The sequence below is a fragment of the Pogonomyrmex barbatus genome, unplaced genomic scaffold (assembly GCF_055798465.1).
Source record: "Pogonomyrmex barbatus isolate J1 unplaced genomic scaffold, ASM5579846v1 scaffold11, whole genome shotgun sequence".
In the NCBI taxonomy this organism is placed as follows: Eukaryota; Metazoa; Arthropoda; class Insecta; order Hymenoptera; family Formicidae; genus Pogonomyrmex; species Pogonomyrmex barbatus.
In genome coordinates this window covers 7,702,565-7,725,798 of record NW_028297107.1, presented here as the reverse complement: position 1 = coordinate 7,725,798, position 23,234 = coordinate 7,702,565, and the positions used below count along the sequence as shown (strand labels likewise).

At 30.6% G+C, this 23,234-nt stretch overlaps 1 protein-coding gene and 1 pseudogene across 1 annotated transcript; both read left to right on the top strand.

Moving 5' to 3' along the window:
- The first annotated feature begins 313 nt into the window (after window positions 1-313).
- On the top strand, window positions 314-1,298 carry LOC148937779 (uncharacterized). The gene has a single exon (XM_089070969.1). It carries the CDS (start codon window positions 577-579, stop codon window positions 1,219-1,221), a length of 645 nt encoding a protein of 214 aa, XP_088927095.1. The 5' UTR covers window positions 314-576; the 3' UTR covers window positions 1,222-1,298.
- Window positions 1,299-1,488: 190 nt separating this feature from the next.
- On the top strand, window positions 1,489-2,910 carry LOC148937778 (uncharacterized; annotated as a pseudogene).
- Window positions 2,911-23,234: the final 20,324 nt, after the last annotated feature.

The following is a 23,234-nucleotide window of genomic DNA, read 5'->3' as shown; positions in this document are numbered from 1 at the left end:
TGTATTTCATACATTTATACATTTCAGCACTTAAAGTGCATTAATTCCAAAATTGCACCCATTAACTGCATAAATTTGCATTTTCTATATTTGAGGTTTCTATTACATTCGTTATAAATTTAATTAAATTTTTTATTAGTTTCTCCATTTCTGTCTTTTATATTAGGCAACAAAGAAAGACAGAAAATTATTGGGCTCCTTAGACGAAGAGGAAATTACATATTTAATACAGATCCTTCATATAATAACGGAGAATTGTTAGTTTGTAGAAGACCGACTGAATCTAGGAAAAAGACTGCATGTGATTTTATATGTTGTGCTGCATGTAAAGGGTTTTTCACTAAAAATAACATACGTCATCATTTTAAAGAATGCACACACAAGACAGTCGGCCGATCTGTCAAAGTACTTGGGAGAAAAGTTCGAATTCATGAATGTGCAAATTCCATTTTAAGAAATATTGTATTTCCAGTATTAAGAGAAGATGATATAATTAGATTGATTAGATATGATGAACTATTAATCATTTACGGAAATAAATTATGTTTAAAATACAAACATCAACATCAACAAGATATGATAAGATCTCGTTTGAGACTACTAGGACGATTTCTACATGCCTTACAAAAAGTTAATAAAAATATGACAGATTTTTTTAGTTTTTATTATCCATCAAAATATAATGATTGTATTACAGTTGGAAATGAAGTAGCAGGTTTCAAATCAAATACAAAAATCTACACAGCTCCTTCTATTGCTTCAAGACTTGGTACTCTTTTAAAGCAGATAGGAAATTTAAATATTGCTGAATGCATCAAACGAAATAATTGGGATGAAAAGAAGAATACAGAAAACTTTCTAAAATTACTGCAAGAAGATTTTAGTGTAACTGTAAATAAAACTGTTGAAGAATCGATACAAGCTAAACGTTATCAATTACAAGAGTTACCATCATTAGACGATATTAAATTATTACATAACTTTTTGCAAACCAATAGACGTTCAGCGTTTCAACGACTTAGTGATGAATTTACGTATAGTGCCTGGCGACAGTTAGCACAATTTACTTTAATATCTGTTCAAGTATTTAATAGACGAAGAGCCGGGGAAATGGAACGAATATCTATTGATGATTACAGACGTCAAGAAGATATAAATGAGAAAACAAATCCAGATTTATACATGTCTTTATCTGATGAAGCTCGAGAAGTATGTACCTAACTTTATGTATATGTTTACATATAATTTGTATATTTTGTATAAAAAATTATAAAAGATTCAAAGTTATTAACGTTAGTTATTAGCGTTAGTTATTAGTATTATTAAGGATAAGACATATATAACTAATCGCAAATAATACAAATTTCTAAATATATATCACAGGTTGGCATAAAAAAACAGTATAATTAATGATTATCCACGATATAAATGAAAATAATTACAAATAAATTTAAAATGAAGTGAGTAATTTAAAAACATTATTGTAAGATTGATTTTAATATAAGATTTTCGATATTACGATTTTGAATTCCTAGTTAAATATGATACAGTAATCATAGCACAATAAAAAATATTATTCGTTAAAAATATTGATGTTGAAAGCTATTTTTTCAAAATAATGTTTTGTGTGATATAATTTTATAAATAATTTATAATATACATATAGACCTCTTGTTTTTATTTACTAAATCATGATTCATACTTAATGCCAATATGTATTTAGACAACGCACAATTTAACAATTGTTTATTAAAATTAAAATTAATACTATTATTAAATTTAATTATTATCTAAAAGCAAATTTAGAAAAGTCAGTTTGCCGGCTTTATTAATGTATACTAATGTATACTAATGTATATTAATATACATTAATATTTTCAAGGTGTACATATTATAAAATTAATAAATAATAAATATATTATAAAAATTTATATAAATAATAAACTCTTTATTAAATATTTCAGATAGCTAAGAAATACATAAGATTTCTCATTAGAGGAAAGCTTGGGAGATCTGTACCCGTCCTTCTTTGATTGTGAAAGATTGTGAAATGAAGAAATGTATAGATTTACTTCTACGATATTGCAAAGAAGCGAATATATCCGATAAAAATCCATATATTTTTGCTTTACCGGGTTTTGATAAAAAACATTTCAAATATATAAGGGCATGTGATCTATTGCGCCATTATTCTTTAGAATGTGGAGCAAAACCACTCAGATTACGGGGGGGTACAAAACTCCGTAAACATATCGCAACACGGTGCATTACGCTAAATTTATCTGACCATGATGTAACAGACTTTGGCAAGTTATCTAAATCATGATAAAAGTATTCATCTGCAACATTACTGTCAGTCTATTCCACAAATTGAAATTATTAAAATGTCAAAATTACTCAAATAGCACAAGGCGAAGATCAAAATATTGAACAAGATATTGCAGATGATAATCTGCAGATTAATGCAGAAGACAATAATTTTACACAAAATGAAGAACTTCGAATGAAAGCTCACGATGATGGAAACAATATTGATGATTCTGATACAACTTGTGGAGCAGTAGAAAATGTGTATGGAAAAAAAGGCGTAGTAGTTAACATATATACTTGTATATTTCTACATACCAAATTTTACAATTATGATTATTATACTTCATATTATTTATGAAATCTCTTGTAATAAATTTTAACTTTTTATAGCATCTCCATATGGTATGACTAAGCGTATAAGATGGACAGAGGAGGAATGTAATATAATAACTACGTCATTTCAACAAGAAATGAAAGAGCGACGTTTACTTTTGGGTAGACAAATGGTTGAAATCAAAATGAAGAACAAATGTTTAAACCGCCGCACCATTCCTCAAATTCGAAGTTGGATACATAACCAAATTTTTAAAAAATTGAAATCAAAATAATAATGATTAATAGTTTACGGGAAATAATATACATTCATGACATACATTTTATGTTATGTTTGTGTTAATTTTATACGATTATTAGTTTTTTATAAATTTTATATTAATAATTTTATTTTACATGTTTATTTTATGTTTTCTTTGAATAGTTGTCATATTTATTTTGAATATGTACTCTGGTATAAAAAACATTTTGTATTAATAATATAAAGCATTTTTATTTAAATTTATTAATAATAAATATATAAATTTGAAAATATTGTTGTTTTCAACCTTACCTATCACAATATTTATTTAATTACATTATAGTATTTACATATTTACATGTCTTATAGTCCTATTTTTGAAACCATTTGCTTTTCAATTATCAACAATATCTTTATTAGACAACATTATAGCTTCAATTATATTTTTGTTTTTATTTTTATAGATATTTTTATAGATTCAGATTACAAATACAGCTCAGATTAAATACAAATATCGGATCGTATCTTTTACTCTTTATTTTCCGAAAGTATACAGAAAAAAAAGACATAAGACTGCTTTCTCGCTCTATCAATTCGAAACTCGATTTTAGTCAGAAGGCATATCTAATAGATAATATATCCAGTAGAAGGTATATCCTTATAAGATCTATAATATCATCTATGTATAAATTATAGTTTTGTTTTTTTATGAAATTGTCAAAATAATTGATTTTGATTGATGACGTTTATAGAAAATCTTTTCCAAAGACATCATGAATGAGTTATAAGACGTTTTAAAAATGTTAAAACAATATCTTTCTAATAGTTTTTTAAGTGAATAAAATTCTGTATAGATGCATAAAGTGATATCATAAATTTTATAATACTGGGTATACCTTCTGACCAAAATTAAATTTCGAATTGATAGAGCAAGAGAGCAGTGTCTTATGTCTTCTTTTTCTGTACACTTCCGGAAAATGAAGAGTAGAAAATACGACGCGACAGCCAAACCTGGAAAGACAAATTATGCGCAGTCTGCTATAAATTTCTGATGCTAGAAAGGCAAGAGATTGCAAACGAACTTTGTAATATCTGACAATGTCACCAAATTGCTGTTAGAAACTTGACAGAATCTGTTAACATTCTATGCCAACAGATTGGCAGCAGAAAACGAGCAAACCCTGAAATTTGTCAGATTGTCGACAGAAAGCGAGTAGGACTTGTGCATAATAGGGTCTGCTCGATTTTTGCTGCATAGAATATCAACAGGTTCTACAGGGTCAACAGAATGTAAACAAGAACACAGTCTGCTAACATTTTCTAATCAAATCTGTTAATTTGTCAACATTTTGCTAACATTTTGTTGACTAGAGATACATCTATCTCTTTAAGGGAAAAGTTTCCATATATTACAAGATATATGCATGTCTTGAACTTATCTATGAAATATGTTTATTAAAAAAGCAAAAGATTTATATCTCATATACATTGGTATTTAATCTGAACAGTATTTGTAATCTGAATATCTATAAAAGAACAAAAATACAATTAAAGCTATATTATTGTGTAATAAAAATATTATTGACAAAACGTAAATGATTTCAATACAAAAGAACCAAAAGAGACATGTGAAAATATATAAATACTATAATGTTATTATATAAATATTATAAGGTGAAGTTGAAAATAATTATACTCTCAAACTTATATACTTATTATAAATTTATTATTTATAAATTATAATATAAATGCAAAATGCTTTTTATACCTGAGTACATATGCAAAAGATATGACAAGTATTCAAAAGAAAAAGTAAAATGTATAAAATAAAACTATTAATATAGAATTCGTACAAAATTAATAATCATTTAAATTTAATACAAATATAACACAAAATGTAATTATGAATATAAATTATTTCTCCCAAAATTTGAATAATGTTTATTTCGTGATTTCAATTTTTAAAAAATTTGGTTAAGTATCTAACATCGAATTTGAAGAACGAAACAGCATATACACAACATTTAAACATTCCTCCTCCATTTTGATTTCGATCACTGTTATTCGAAGAAACGTCGTTCTTAGACGATTCGTTTACCCGAAAGAATGTCGATCTTTTATTTCATGTTGAAGTGACGCGATTATTATATTATATTCGTCCTCTGTCCACGTTATATGCTTGGTCGTGTCATATGGAGATGCTATAAAAAGTTAAACTTATTACAAGAGGTTTTGTAAATAATATAAAGTATAATAATCATAATTGTAAGATTTGATATATAGAAATATACAAATACATATACTAACTACTATGTCTTTTTTTTACCATACATGTTTTCTATTGCTCCATAAGTTGTTATTAGAATCATCAGTATTGTTCCCATTATCGTAATCTTCCATTCGAAGCTCTTTTATGTAAAATTACTGTTCTCTACATTAACCTGTAGATTATCATCTGCAACGTCTTGTTCAATATTTTGATCTTTGTTTTGTGCTATTTTGAGTAGTTGCGATATTTTAACAATTTCAATTTGTGGACTGGCGATAATGATGCAAATGGATACTCTTATCATGATCTAGACAACTTGCAAATTCTGTTACATCATGGTCAGAAAAATTTAGCGTAACGCATCGTATCGCAGCATGCTTATGGAGTTTTATATCCCATAATCTGAGTGACAATTTTGATTCACATTCTAAAGAATAATGGCGCAATAAATCACATGCCCTTATATACTTGAAATGTTTTTTATCATAATCGGTAAAGCAAAAATATATGTATTTTTCTTGGATATATTTGCTTTGCGATATCATAGATATCGCGAAATAAATCTATACAGTTCTTCGTTTCACAATCTAGAAAGACGGGTACAGATCTTCCAAGCATAATTTAAACATAATTTATTTCCGTAAATGATTAATAGTTCATCAATCTAATTATATCATCTTCTCTTAAGACTGGAAATACAATATTTTTAAAAATGGAATTTGCACATTCATGAATTCGACCTTGAACTTTTCTCCTAAGTACTTTGACAAATTCGCCGATTGTCTTGTATGTGCATTCTTTAAAATGATGATGTATGTTATTTTTAGTGAAAAATCCAGCAATATAATAACATATAAAATCACATACAGTTTTTTTCCTAGATTCAGTTAGTCTTCTGCAAACTAACAATTCTCCGTTATTGTATGAAGGATCCGTGTTATGTAATTTCTACTATTAAGAGATGACAATATAACTTGATTGATTATATACGATGAACTATTAATCATTACGTAAACAAATTTTGTGTATAAAATACAAACCATCAACATTAACAAAGTATGATACAATGTAACCATTTGAAATTAATGTACTTTCACATTTTAATAATTTCATGATACATCTACACAATGCAGTATGCTCTAGCGTAGCTGTATAGCCTATTTCATACAGACGCACACAACTGCATAGGTTTCATTAATTGTATATCCTTTTCTCAATAAACTTCATAGCGCCTCAAGTTGTAATACAATTAATAGGTAAGTGATTATGCTGCTGATGCCTGTGCAATTATAAACAATTCTATATGCCTGTACAAATGAACAATTTGTTATATTGTTCTATATGTATATATAATATTTTGTCCATAAAACTATTGAAATGTGAAAGTACATTAAATACAGGTGTTCATATTTATATAAACTTTGTTTGTAATAATAGATAAAGAACAAAATCTTTGTAATAATAGATCTTTATAATAATAGATAAAGAACGCAAGCAAAACACAGTTAAAATAATAGCTCTTTGCATTATCAATTTTTTCTCTTCACTCATTCATTTCCTTAGTTTTTTCAATCTGCATAAAAAACTTTATAAAGAATTATGATCTATATCTATTTCTATATCTGATATAGAAAATATTTCTACTGAATATCATGATTATGTAAATGAAACCAAATGTTGTTAATTAAAATTGCTATTTATGATAAAAATTATAATCCATAAAAACTAAAATATACTCATTCAATAATTATTTATATATTTATGTATTTGTTTAATAATGTGCGTGTGTATGCGTGCGTGCGTGGATGTGTATCTGTATGTGTGTGTGTGTGTGTGTGTGTGTGTGTGTGTGTGTGTGTGTGTGTGTGTGTGTGTGTGTGTGTGTGTGTGTGCGCGCGCGCCTGTGTGTGTCAATAGTATAAATACTTTTTGATAATAAAAGAAATTTTTTTATCTTCTCCTTATTTTTATGCACTTGCTCGAAGTTCCTAGTTATTTTTATTTGCATTTTTTTACAATAATAATAGACGTTTCTTTTCTTTCCACCTTTAGATTTTGCACTTTCTACATGTAAATTCATGTCAACACACATTTTTTGTCCAAACACATTTAAAGATATCTCTGAACTATTTTTGGTATTATTATGAGATGAGATATTTTTCAAATGTAATTGAGCAAGGTTTTTTTCTTCAGAACTGTCTGTATCTTCACTGTAGTAATCAGGATTCGTGTTTAGATCGTCATCACTATTATAAGTAGCATATGATTCTATATTATTATTATCACAATTATCGTTATTTTTTTCCGTATTTAAATTGTTACTTGAAAAGACATCATTTAATTCTTCAAATGGGAACGAAATTGTTGGACAATCTATGTCAAGGTTATTATTTATCATATCAGATTGATCTTCTTATAGATTGTATTCCGGCAGTGCATTGTTGGGCAGAAACTATATTACAGTGACACTTTCAATTCATACATGTCTATTTATGTTATCAATATTTACATCTTCAGGAGCAATTTGTAAATTCTTTATTCATTTCGATCATAAAATTGTCAGCATTATTATCAACTGAAAGAAAAGAACTATTATAATAAGTATGCTATCCCGTACAGCACAATATTTGCAGTAACATTGCTGCAATGTTACCACAAAGTTTGTGCCGTAATATTGTTTACTACATTACAGTGAATAAAAATTACAATTCTAATCAATATTTTTATTTAACCAGTGGTAATTTCTAAATTCAAGTTTTTTGTAGTACTATTAAGAATTTCGCGATTACCTGTGTACACAAAAAGCATTAAATGTTTTCCTGGCAAAAATAAAAATTAGAACATAAGAAAAGCATCGAACATAAAGAGAGAGTAACAGAAATATAAACAAAACTTTTAGAAGCATAGACCCCGATAGCAAAACCTGTAGAAACAGATTTTAAGCAGAGCCTGCTACCAATATTTGATGGCAAAAAAGCAACAAATTGCACACAGAGTCTGTAATATCTCACATTGGGAGTAAACTGCCCTCAAAAATAGAACAAAGTCTGCTGATATGCTATGCCAGCAGATTGCTAGCAAAAACCGAGCAGAGCCTGTTACTACCGTTTGATAGCAAAAAGGCAACAAATTGCACACAGAGTTTGTAATATCTGGTGATGTGAGCAAATTGTCCCCAAAAATATGACAAAGCTTGCCGACATGCTATGCCAGTAGATTGCTAGCAAAAACCAAACAGAACTTGTTACCAACGTTTGATGGCAAAAAAGCAACAAATTGCACACAGAGTCTGTAATCTCACGTTGGGAGCAAACTTTCCTCAAAAATATGACAAAGTTTACTGACATACTATGCTAGCAGATTATTAGCAAAAACCGAGCAAAGTCTGCCGACATGCTATGCCAGCAGATTGGAAGCAAAAATTAAGCAGAACCTGTCATTATGCATATTTAAACACAATAATTGGAAAACTATCGCTAGATGGTGTCCATTTCTCGCATGCAAAATTGATCAAACTTTCTATATAAGCGAAATTATAATCAAAATTTAAACATGCATTTATTATTTACGTATTTTTATGTATATATTTGATGCAAGACGTAATCGTCCAACAAGGAAGTTAGGGCAAACTCTATTCGATTTTTGCCGCCAATTTGTTCGCATAATATGTCAGCAGACTCTGCTCGGTTTTTGCCGCCAATCTGCTGGCATAGCATGTCAACAAGTTTTGTCGACAAATCCCGAGCCTAATGCGGACACAAACATGGCTATGGATTTGCAGTCAATATTTGATCGAATTTGTTGCCAATTTGCTAGCAAATTGCATTTTGCTTGCTGGGGATTGAAACATCGGAAAATAAAATATGCGTTTTAAGGAATAATCATCTGTCTTATGTTTTGCTGTTCCAATTTGTGCTTTATAAGTTTTATTTGTACTTCTGTCGCTGTCCCGTTAAATTCGCCTTACGTTGCATTTATTCTCGTCAAGAAAGTTACTTAAAAGCAACATTTATATCATTTATAATGTAATTGGAAAGGATGCATTGTATTAAATTCATAAAACATTTGCATAAGTCTGTATTTGCAAAATTAAATCACTTAGAATAAATTATCAAGCTTAGTTGTGATTTTTAGCATTTTAAAATAATGTTAAATTAATTAAATTTAAATTATAAAACTTCTACAACTCACCATTCCGTATAATTATATTTTTCTGATCTTTTCTTCGAATTTGGGACACAAAATATCTTTTTTGATATTTAAATAAGCCGTACATATTAAAGTAAATATATGCTGTTGGTATCCTGAATTTTTTTTTTGAAATTATTTCGTAATTTTTTTTATTGATAGTTATCGCATACGATGAAATGTATATATGTATATATATATATATAAACGTTTAATAATTTAACATCATGCAATTTCAAATAAATATACAATTAGTTACTATTATGTGTTATACGTGCATATGTATACATACATTGAAAATCACATAATGATAATAAATTATTAATAATATAAATACAATCGGCAATATGTTGGATGTTTCTCGCGTATTATGATACTTCGATACTTCGCCTATGAAATAGAAATGTGTTCTGAATGTGTTATAAAAGAACATACATTATATCTATCGTCATTTTTTTTATCTCTCATTATACTGCCATTATACTTGATCTGTAAGCGTAAAAATTACTAGCATTATATAAACATATATGTAAAGTAAAGGCGGCCCTCTCAAAAATGCCTAACGAAAACTTGAATAGAATTATATTGTACGATATTTCTGATGATTAAATTAACGCTGGCGTGTCATGGCGCGAAAATCCCATGGAGCGGAACGGAACGCGCAAACCAATCACAGCATGAGAACGAATAGAATGAATGAGTTTTCTTTTGCTTCTTTCGCTGTGATTGGTCCGCATTCCATTCCGCTGTGAATTTCCGCGTCATGACGCCAGCATTACGCCTTCAATACTATTTTGTAAAAATTTTAGTTATGTATTATAACTGCAAATATACAAGAAAATATTATCTTTATTATCTAAAAAAAAAAAAACAGAAATCCTTATTCAATTTTAAGACTTGAATATTTGTGAAATAGAAATGATACAACGACATTTCCATATAGAATTTTTAGGACTAACTCAAAAAGTGCTGTTGCATAGTAAGTGCATGATATAATTTTGGTATGATTTATATTACATAAAAATTACATTAATCTCAAATTTAAGTGGTATAATTAAATAGTTTAATCTGTACATATAAATTGTTTTACATATAAATTGTTCTTGAAATCAACTTAAACACACTAACATGTATTATATTATATAACTATGCAATTTTTCGAATCGATGAAAATTTCATCTATATCCTGTTGATTCAACGATGATTCAATTTTACTGAATATTATCTCTTTAATTATCATCGCGAAGACTGTTTGAAGTTCACTGACTTTCTCTCATTCAAAAAGAATGTTGTACTAGCGGTCGCAAAATTTGAAAAACCATGGATACTAATTTTCTTGAAAAAACTAATCGTTATTACCATATTATCAATAAATTAATCAAAATATCTTTTGCAATTATAGCATTTGGTTAAATCATTCGTATAAAATGATAAAACAATTTTATAGATTACAAATTTATTATTAGTGATATCGTCCATAATACACAATTCTGTAAGTTTCTTGTTCTTTTTAAAGTTAAATAAAATAACCGTTTTTGTCAGGATTTACTGTCTGTCTTTTATTTATTGTCTATGATTTAATACACGTTTTAATAAATATCGCCTTTAACGATATCTCGATGTTATTCCGTACAATCACTGCCTTTAACTAATTTATCTATTTTCACTGAGTACCACGTAATACTACGATTTAATAGATATCGTTGAAGACGATATCTCGACTATATTAAGTACAACTACTTTTCGACTAGTCGACTGGATCTCTCGCGGATGACACGTCCGTCCCATTCGCCGACTGAGGAGAGAGTCGCCCGTCGCTCGCTGCTCCGCGCATCGGAGCACGTTCGGTGATTTCAGAAATAACAAGGATTGCATCAGCCCTTGTCTGATTGGTCCCTTTTTCGTGTCACTCACTCGGGTCGTGTTCGTTCGAGAGGCGCTCTTTTGGTTACTGAACAGCACTCATGGCGCCATCCACCGGATATCCTAGGGACTTCCTAGTAACTTTTTTACAGCTCGGCCATCCTGCATTTATGTTCGTCCTCGAAGATACATGTTTATCTATCGCTTTTTATTATCACAGTTTTACCGTCGTATTTCTTATTTATAGTAATATCGCTTGTAAATAACACAGTGTCTCTTATTTTCTATAATCTTAAATTTAAACAATTTTAAACCTAATCTACCTATATTTGCTCTTACCAATTACCAACTAATACTAATTAATACTATGTATGCCATACTTAAAATACATCTAATTTCCTTCGCTCGTCATTTCCAAGGTTTGAGACGATCGGACGAAAGAATTGTGTTAAATGGACACATTGTCAAGTTAAAACCAGGTATATCTTGCACAACGTAACGATGATTACCTAATATTTTTCCAATCATATACGGGCCCTTATATTTAGCCTTTAATTTCGCATTTACGCCCGGTTTCATTTGTGTGTCTCGTACTAGTACGTATTCACCTATTTCGAACTTGGACAGTTTTCGAGATCGTTCGTCGCGGTATTCTTTATTGTACTGACGTATTTTGTCCGTTGCTGTCAATGCCATATCACAATTTTTCTTTCTTTCAGTTTCTATATCTACATCGATTGACGTTAATTTTTGAGTAAATTTCGCAAGCGGATAGTCTGTATGAGAACGCTGACTGTATCCCAGTACTAGTTTTGTCGGAGATGTTTTTGTTACAGCATGGTAAGTGTTATTTATAATATACTGCATGTCTTTAACCCTATCTTTCCATTCCGACGAATTATTTATTAACTTAGTTAAGGAACTCTTAATAAATCGATTCACTCTCTCGACTATTCCATTAGCCCAGGGGGCAGCTACTGCAATTTTCCTATGTTTAATTCGATTTGTTTCGACAAATTCGCGAAATTCATTTGAAGTGAATGCCGTTCCACGATCAGTTACAACTTCAGTTGGATTTCCAAACGTTGTAAAGATATCTCTTAATATACCGAGTACTTCTCGAGTCGATGTGGATTTGACTGCATTTAACCAAGTAAAGCGAGAGAATGCATCGACTATGACTAGTATATGTTTATATTTATCACTAGTTTCTTGTAACGGACCGAAATGATCAATGTGAATTATTTCCATTACAGCTGTTGGGGACGGATACAGAGATGTCTCCCCTTCGAAACGATTCATGGAGTCATTAGCCATTAAACAGGTAATACAATTTTCTATATAACTATTTATGCGCTTACGCATACCGGGAAACCAAAAATATTCTTTTACTCCTTGTAATGTTTTCTCGAACCCTGCATGCGCCATTTCATCGTGATGAGCGCGTATGACTCCAGATATCATTAATTCCGGCACTACGAATTTTATATCTTCATTTTCTTTTCTATAAACCAGACCGTCTATCAATTTAAATTTATCATCATCTTCATTCTCTAATTTATTTGCTATCTCTTGAATTTTAGGATCTGCCAATTGCCGAAATTCGAGCTCTCTTTCTATGGGGCGTTCGTCTACGTAACCCACGCGACTGAGAGCGTCGACATGTTGCATCTTATTACCCGGACGGTGAACAACTTTAAAATAATAATTTTGCAAAGCAAGCGTCCACCGCGCTATTCGCGGGTTCAAATTAGCTTTATTCACGGCATAAACTATCGCGTTACAGTCAGTGACTATAGTAAAACGCAACCCATAAAGATATAAATGAAATCTCTCCACTGCCCTAACCATGGCTAACATTTCTAACTCGTAACTATGATAATTTCTTTCAGCTCGATTCGTAGTCTGGCTGAAGAAAGCTATTGCCGCCCAATTATTATTCTGCTGCTTCTGCAGCAGTATAGCTCCAAGGCCCAGATGACTGGCATCTGTATGCAGCTCAGTCTCTGCTGCTGGATTATACAAGCACAAAACGGGAAATGAGGTAAGTTCTTTCTTTAAGTTTTCGAATGCTTGAATACATGTTTCATCGAAATCAAACGTAATACCTTTTTTAAGAAGATTTTGCATCGGCCCAGCTTTCACCGCAAAATGTCTGATAAATTTTCTAAAATAACCGGCTAAGCCTAAAAATCTGCGCACTTCGTGTACGTCTTTCGGTTGTTTAAAATTTCGTACAGCTTCAGTATGCCGCGGGCTAAGAGTGACCCCGTTTTCAGAAATTATATATCCTAGGAATTCTATTTCTCGACGTAAGAATTGACACTTTGTATAATTTAATTCGAACTTGTATTTTTTCAGATACTTCAACGTCTCGTTCAAGACAGCTAGATTCTGGTCTACGGTTTCCGACGGTATAAGAATATCATCTATATAAACGATAACCTTGTTTTGCCGTATAAGCGAATCCAATATTTGCAAAAGACGCTTCTGGAATTCCGCAGGGGCTTCTGAATACCCGAATGGTAAATATTTGTATTCGTATTGCCCATCAGGCGTAGCGAAAGCAAAATACTTGGTACATTCCTCATGTACTTTGATATGATGAAACCCGTCCTTCAAATCTAACAACGTAAACACTGACTTTCCATAAAGTCTCGACAAACAATCCTCGATTACCGGAAAAGGGTACTTCTGTTTTATTACTCGACTATTTAATGGTCTCAAATCGACACATAATCTGATCGCGCCGTTTTTCTTTTTAATAGGTACGATCCTTGCGCAATATGGTGAGATACTCGGCTGGATGATCCCTCGATTCAACAGGTCATCCACGACTTCCCTTATCTGTAGCCGTTCGACATAAGCAAATCGTCGCGGCGCAAAAGCGTATACAGAGTCGTCCTTCAAATGAACGCGAACGGAATAACCGTCTTCAATCGGTATTACTTTCAAATTCTCTACTGCTAATATTTCCTCCATCAATCGTTTCTTTGTCTTTAAATCATAATCTATTTCACTATCTTGTATTACTTGTTGCAGGTTGCTAAGCGAATCCGCAACATAGAGAGGTAGATTGTCAAAAAGAGACACCGGCTCGTCAACTTCCGTCTGATGCAACTTATATACTAGAGTGAGTTTTTCTTTTGCTATAAAATCTCTTCCTAAAATTAGGTCGCCGTTAAACGCTTTTTCATTCATTACATATAGGTTTATTACAAACTTACGACCGCTCAGGACGCTAATCGTTAATTCTACTGGAACGATCCCGATTATATTTAGTGGAGCGCGATTTAAGTTAACTAGACAGCGATCGACTGGTAAGAGAACCTTGGTATATGGCTCGATTCGTTTTTTATATATATCTAAACTAACAAAAGAAACAGGACTTCCGGTATCCATTAACGCCACTAACTCACATGCTTTTTTACAGATCGAGTTCACCTGTATCAATGGTCGGGACAGTTCCAACCTGTTGCTTTCGTCCTCCGATACCAGAGCCACCGAATCTTCCTCTGCCTCCTCGAACACCGCTGCTGCTGCTTGCACCGTTTGTGGCCTGCGTGCTCCTTGCGTCCCTTGTCGATTCCGTAGAGCCTGACAGTCATATTGACGATGTCCTTTCTCCTTGCAGAAAAAGCAGGTAGGATCGCCTCTGCAATCCTTGTGTGTATGCCCCCGTTTTCCGCAATTGCGACACACTATGTCTCTAGTCTTGTTAAAGTTCGGTGTCACACACGATTTCTTCTCACTATCCAACATACCTTCCGTAATATTTCTCATTTTTTCCAGAAATACGTCCAACGAGGTATCAGCTACGGAAAGTGCTGTTGCCCTTAACGCATTCTGCGGTATCCCGCCTATGAGAATATGTATCATATCTCTGGTAGGTAAGTCTATCATTTGCATCAATGCTCTTTTAGCAATTACGTACTGATCGTACGTTTCTTTGTTCGGGTTCCATTTACGTGCTTCTATTCGTTGCATCTGCTTATAGAAGAGCACTTTCTTCCCGAACACTTTCACTAACTCCGGTTTAAGTCCGAACCACGATTCAATTGCTACTCCATTCTGGATATCGTACCACGTGCGTGCGAATTTTATTAACTTGCTCGACGCCGCGAGTAAGGTCGCTCCATCGGACGCACCGTGTACTTGTGCTACCTTGTCCACGCGTTGCACTCACGCACTTATATTTTCTGTTTCAGTTCCACCGAATTCGGGAATTTGTGAGGCCAACCAATTGACTACATTCCCCGTTGATACGTCTGCTGCGTAGGGAGTCGGCCGTATCTCCTGCCGAGCTGGTGAGCAGTCCATAGTTCCTGAGCCAGCCCTCGGTAATCTCGACTCCCCGCTTTCACCCATCTCATTGCGCGACACCACCTCCTGTCTCTCGTTTCCCGTACCATTAGATCTGACTTCTTGAAGTACCTGTGTCATAAACTGATTTTGCGCTTTCTGCATCTCTCTTTGCTGTTGCAGGATAGTTTCTGTGATCCTCGCGAGCGCGTGGTGTAATGCGGTCGCTGTTACTGGATGTTCCAACGAGGCTGCTTCCCCTCTTTCCTCCCTTGCTAGCTCCGTCGAGCCTATTTTCTCTAAATGAGACATAATTGTCTCAATAAGTATTTTTCGATCCTCCGACAACGGGAGACGAAAACGTTTCGCTTCCTTTTGGAGTTGCTCCAGTGATGCTGCTTCAAGTGTCGCTCTTTCCATCATCCTTGTCCTCGGCATCACGTTCTGTGCACGTGCTCACCTTGTTCCGTGCCCGTGATCAACACAGCGTTTATTATATTTATATTTTTTTAATGATGACGCAAATTCAAATCCCACTTCTGAAATTTTGTCTGTAAGTTTCTTGTTCTTTTTAAAGTTAAATAAAATAACCGTTTTTGTCAGGATTTACTGTCTGTCTTTTATTTATTGTCTATGATTTAATACACGTTTTAATAAATATCGCCTTTAACGATATCTCGATGTTATTCCGTACAATCACTGCCTTTAACTAATTTATCTATTTTCACTGAGTACCACGTAATACTACGATTTAATAGATATCGTTGAAGACGATATCTCGACTATATTAAGTACAACTACTTTTCGACTATTCGACTGGATCTCTCGCGGATGACACGTCCGTCCCATTCGCCGACTGAGGAGAGAGTCACCCGTCGCTCGCTGCTCCGCGCATCGGAGCACGTTCGGTGATTTCAGAAATAACAAGGATTGCATCAGCCCTTGTCTGATTGGTCCCTTTTTCGTGTCACTCACTCGGGTCGTGTTCGTTCGAGAGGCGCTCTTTTGGTTACTGAACAGCACTCATGGCGCCATCCACCGGATATCCTAGGGACTTCCTAGTAACTTTCTTACAATTTCTCTCTTATTTTTGGAACATATTTGAGGAAATTGTTCTTATTCTATTTGCAATTCTGTTACTAATAATTTTTACGATTGTAAAGAATATAACGTGCATGATGATCAAATAACGATCAGTAAAAAAACTTTAGATTTGTTTTTTTGACTGAACTGGCTGTATTAGTTCATAGTTTATCTTTCTTTCTTACACTGGAAGAAGAAAGATAAATTCTGAACTAGTGCAGCCAGTTTAGCTAAAAAGAACAGATCGGAAATTAACATATTAGGCCTTATGCAGGATTCACATTGCAACCAGCAACTGACATACGACCGATATTCAATACAAAAACATATTTTCTGGAGGTATTGATATGTAGGAACCTTAAAAAATGAAATTTTTTATTAGATATCAGACTGTCGTATGTCGGATTTCGGACGCAGTGTGAATCTGATATTAGCCCTGTTCTTCAATACGTCGATGTCGGATATCAGAACACACACGTTGATTCAATGAGAGAATTTATTTTTCATAGGCGAGCATCTCCTCATTGGATTAGTTGCGTTCCGACATCCGATAGCCTATTAAGACCTGTTCTATAAGTGTCGGTCCACAATAAGTATTTAATCTTTAAGCCGTAAGAAATTGACTATTCATAGTCGAGTATTCTTTTGATATTCGATTATAATTGGTCAATTTCTTACTTCTTAAAGCTTAAATCATCTATTGTGGACCGACACTAATAGATCATAAGATTGTAGCTAAGAATTGACCAATCATAGATTAAATATAATAAGAATACTCGATTATGATTGGTCAATTCTTATTTTCTGACTTATGATTTATTATTAATAGCTTATTAGTGTCGGTCTACAATAAGTATTTAATCTTTAAGCCGTAAGAAATTGACTAATCATAGTCGAGTATTCTTTTCATATTCGATTATAATTGGTCAATTTCTTACTTCTTAAAGCTTAAATCACCTATTGTGGACCGACACTTAGGAAACCTATTACAGAATGGCTCTAATGATATCATACTTTAAATTATGTTGTTATATATGATACGTCTCCGCTTCATTAGAATAATGAACAATGCAAATAATTACGTATAAGATTATATTATGTTCGTCTCTTAGTCGGCAATAATATTAAAACTTATGAAATTATATATATTTTCAAAATACACATGATTTTTAAACTTTAAACTAAAAATAGTTACAGATAACATGAAAAGCTAATAATAATCTTCCATCTAAATATATTATAATCCAGTATATGAATTTAAATATATATATTTGTATAAATGTATATATTTATAGAGTAATTTTGAGGTTAGGTTAGGTTCGATACATTTTGTCTTAAAGATGTAATACAATCCTTGATAAATTAAATAAAACAAATTTCCTTGCTCAATAAATGGTTGACGTATCGGGAAATATATGGACTTATAACATAACCTATATAACCTAATCTATATAATCTATGCAAGATTATTATCAGCTCTATTCTTTTTTCGTATTTTCGAAATATACAGTATAATAGAAATCAATGTTTGTATCATATTATTCTAAACTATATAAATTTTTTAGATTTATGTCACAAGTTCTAAAACTATTATGAACATTTATAGTTGATTGTATCTTGATACAATTTATATTGCTGTAAATTATTGAAAATGGACTTATTCCATAATTTGGCCGTGATGATTTAATTAAAAACATGTCTTCAGTTCGTCAAGAATTAATTTTCACCTTTTGCATAAAGTATTTGAAGGCTATGTGTCATTTTGAAAATACATATATATATATATATATATATATATATATATATTTATGAATTAGAATTGTTTAGCATTTTAATGCTAATTCAGAGATGTAGTTACATATAATAATAACATATATTAAATTATATGTTATCATTAAATACAGATACGTCTCTGTGTCCTTAAAATGCTATCGAATATAAATACTTATCGATACATGATACTTATCAATACATACATGATTATATCACTTTTTATTAGTCACAATAATGTTATGACATATGAATTTATATGTATTTTCAGATTTATACAATTTTTAAACAGTATTTTAAAGAAGTGTTCAAAATGATGTACTAAAGAAAATACTGCTAATAATAATCTTGAGCTTATTAGCATTTTATCTCAGACGTATTTAGATGTAACGATAACAATTTAAATTGTATATATATTTTAATATATTTCTGAGCCTCTAAGTCGTTAAAATGCCAAACAATGTCAAAATGTATCTATACAATGTATGTATATACAATGTATGTATATACAATGTATGTATGTATATATACAAGATTGTTATTAGTCGTTTCATCTATATCATATTTCAATAATCTAAATCAGTATTCAGGAATATATATTTAAGTGTTCAAATTATTTAACAAATTTAATAAAATATTTATATATGCGTTTCATTTTAATTGTTTTACGCATATATCTCGAAAAATATGGAAAATATGACGAAATTATACATTTGAAACATTTTTTCGTATCTTTCATATTTTCTAGATATTTACAATTAAAATGAAACACTCGGTATATTGCAACTTATAAATCTATTACATTAACATTGTCTTATAGTTGATTTATTATGCTTTTATGTGAGTTGCAATAAATTCTTGAGCTTATTTCATAGTTTGACACAGAATATTTTTCTTTTTTAAGTCATCAAAGATCAATTTTCCTCTTTAGTATAAAGTGTTTGGAAATTGTATATTATTTTGTAAATACATTTAAATTCAGTTGCTTCAATAGTATTATCGATGAAAAAAAGTATGTTATATTCAAATAATCTTGTCAATTTTATAAAGTTTTATGATTTGGATATTTTTGAACATTGATATAAATTATTAAAATATAAAAAAATATAGAAAAAGATGAGACAGTTAAAAATAAGTTTTCTGTAGATGTATATTTACACACTTTAGCATTCTGATAAGTTAGTCATGTATTCATATATAATATTTAGCATAATTTAAGATATGCTGCCATTATATATAAATACATCTTTAAGTCATTAAATTTTAAACTTTTAACAGTTTTATAAGTTGCTACTTATATATTTATAGATACAAAATTATATATTATTTTTTTTATGTTATTTTCTTGTATATTACTAGTTGTTTTTTTATTTTTTTCTTATATACTACAAACTACATATTATTTTTAGCCTTGTATTTTTAGTACAAAGTTTGAAAGCATATGTCATTCTGAAAATACTTATTAAATTCATATGCTTTAATATTATTCTTGAAAAAAGGCATAATTATATATCTATAAAAAAGTTAGCATTATTGGGCAATTTAGTGTCTTAAGAATGTATTTACATAATAGTATACTTTAAATTATGCTAACATTTAGATAATATGTCCTTATTTTAATTGATAATATTCTTGAAGCATATAAATCTAAATGTTTTTACTTACAGAATGACACACAATTTTGAAACACATAGTTTTGTGTCTTGTCACATTTAGTGTCTTAAGAATCTAGATTAATCCTTAATGAATTGAAGAAAAAAATATTCTTTCTCAAGATATCATTGATCGTGAACTAATACCGTGAAATAAATTATAGGGTATAGAATATAAAACATAATCTATAGAAATAAGATATTTTTAGCTACGTTATTCTTTTCTATAATTTAATAATCAAAATCAATGTTTTCAAATATGTCTAATATTATACAATTCTTTAAATTTGATAAAATTATGAGATTTGAACTGGAAATTATAGAATTATTAACATTTGTTTATGATTGATTAATTATTTATGTAATTTATGTTGCAGTACATCATTGAAAGTAAACTTATTTTAAAGTATCATTGAAAATAAATTTATTTTACAGTTTGTTGTATATTGAAATAGATCATTTTTGTTTATCAATATTCATCAAGAATTAATTTGCATTATATTATAAAGTATTTGAAAATAATATCTGAAAATACACACACACACACACACACACACACACACACACACACACACACACACACACACACACACACACATACACACACATATATATCTAGATAAGTATTGTTGTAGCCAGACCTACCACTAATAATAAAAGTAGTTCGCATGGCAACAAAAGTAGTCCGCTTGAATTTCGAAAAAAAGTCTTTCAAAAGACAAATATGTGATCGCCGAAATTGCGATTAGTCTTTCAAAAGACCGCAGAAACGCATCGCACGAAAATATTGCGAAAAGCTTATCAGCAAATTCCTAAATTTGATGATCGAACCGAGTGTGATATTGATCAATCAATATCACACAATCAATCGACGCAACTGATCGGAATGCTTGAGCATCGATCAGTCTATATAATCGGTTACACAGCGGAATAAGGAGAGTCGAAATTATAAGTCGTGCGGAATCAATATTATAAAAGTCGCGCAAGATATTACGGAATCCCGTCGCGAAGTTCACGCGAGCCGTATTATCAGCATCTCAGGTGTCACACTCGGCCGCCAGAGTAACGCGAGACGCGCCGATCCGCCCGACGACGCTTAATCGTGTGTGTAAAATATAATCAATATAATATCAAGTATTTGTGCACTTGTTAAAATAAATCAATTAAAGTAAAGAAAGTGTGTGTTAGAGATTTCAAGAGGACCCCTACATTCCTTTGATCCTGCTCGGAGTTTCAACTCCTTAGGTTTGGCGAATCCGACTATCCCGAATATTAACGTAGCCCATCTGGGGGTACAATAGTATCAGAATTGTTTAGCATTTATGAATTTAAACTTATAGATGTATTTACATGTAATAATAACAGACATGTAATAATAACATTAATAACATTATTATGTTAACATTATATGTGAATACGTCTCCGAGTCTCCGTTAAAGTACTAAAAGATATTAATATTTATTTATAGGTAGAATATTATTATTAATTGAGTTATCTCTAATACATTATCTTTAATATCGTAAGTTTATTACAAAGTGCTTCAAAATTATATGTCAATCTGAAAATATATCCATTTAAATTTATTTGTTTTAATTAATGTATCATTATCGATTATAGAAAAGAATGTTATATAATTATGTTATATAATTATGTATCTGTAGATGAATATTAGAATATTATTTAGTATTTTAACTCAAATATATTTTGACATATAATACAAGCATTATAATACAAACATATAATACAAGCATTATTTAAAGTATACTATCGTATATCTATACATATATTTCTGTATTGGCAAAATGTCAAATAGTACTAACACTTATCTACAAATATAGATCAGTTGCTTCAATAATATTATCAATGAAAAAAAGTTATATTCAAGGTTATATTCAAAGTTATATTCAAATAATCTTGTCAAATTTATAAAGATTCTATGATTTGGACATATTTTTGAACATTGATATAATTATTAAAATATAGAAAAAGATAAGACAGTTAAGAATAAGCTTATAATGTGGCTGATGTAGTAATGTGGAAGAAAAGAAATATTCTAACTCAAGATATCACTGACAAGTCCTCCGTGAAATAAATCCGCTTTCAATATAGTACTACATAATTTATATGAGAATATACTGAATTAATTGCAAACGAATGTTAATGGTTTAGAAAATTGCAATATAAATAGAACAAATTTAAAAAACTATTTGATTTGGACATATTTTTGTACACAGACAAATTCGATATTTGTAAACATGGGGAACGGTATATATGAGGCCCATATCACTATAGTATATTGTATATTGTATATCGTAATATCGTATAGATAATGATTATATATAGATATACGTATAAAGAAATTATTTCTGAATATATCTATATTAATTTATTCGTTATCTATACGCTTATTATGAAATAACAACACTTCTATAAATTATAGATAGAATTGTTCAACATAAAGGTTGTATTAAGGACTTTCTACATAAATAGATAGATAGGCAGAATTGAGGGCAGTCCTGAAAACTGGCATTTCGTAGGTAGGGTTTTCAAGACTATCTCGATAACTGCCAAAATTCCTTAAAACTGCCATTACATAATTAAAAATGCGCCGCAAAACTGCCTTTACACATATATATATATATATATATATATATATATATATTGACAAAGTAGCTCATTTAAAATGTATTGCTGTTAAAAGTTGTATATTTATTTAAAAACAAATATTTTGGGCATATAAAAGTAATTACAACTTTTTTAACCTAAAAATTATCGCATTTTATATATATTATTATATTTATATATATTATTATATTTATATATATACATTTTATAATATATTTAACTATCTTATGCATTATTTGAATTCTATATTCTTTACCGATAATGAATACATGGAATATTTTATCACTTCAGATATTCATAATGCACTTTCTGATATATTGGGTCCGGTCTTTAATATATAACGAAGTATTATCTCGTCGATGTTCTTTGCAAGAATACACATTCGCTATCAATTGGTAATTCACGTTGATATCAGTCAGCGTACAAGAGAATGTTATGTGGGTTTGTGCACTAGCACTGATCAGCGAGTATAGGGCGATAAAAATCGTTTTAGCCATCTGCAGCATTGTCCATTAACAATAGCACTGCGTGACTCCTTCTATTAGCCTTCTATATTATCAAGTGCGTAAACCTATATTCACCCCATTCATTCTAAAAG

What these genes read in the sequence shown, in the direction of transcription:
- LOC148937779 (XM_089070969.1), top strand. Translation starts at nt 577, where the DNA reads ATGATAAGATCTCGTTTGAGACTACTAGGACGATTTCTACATGCCTTA.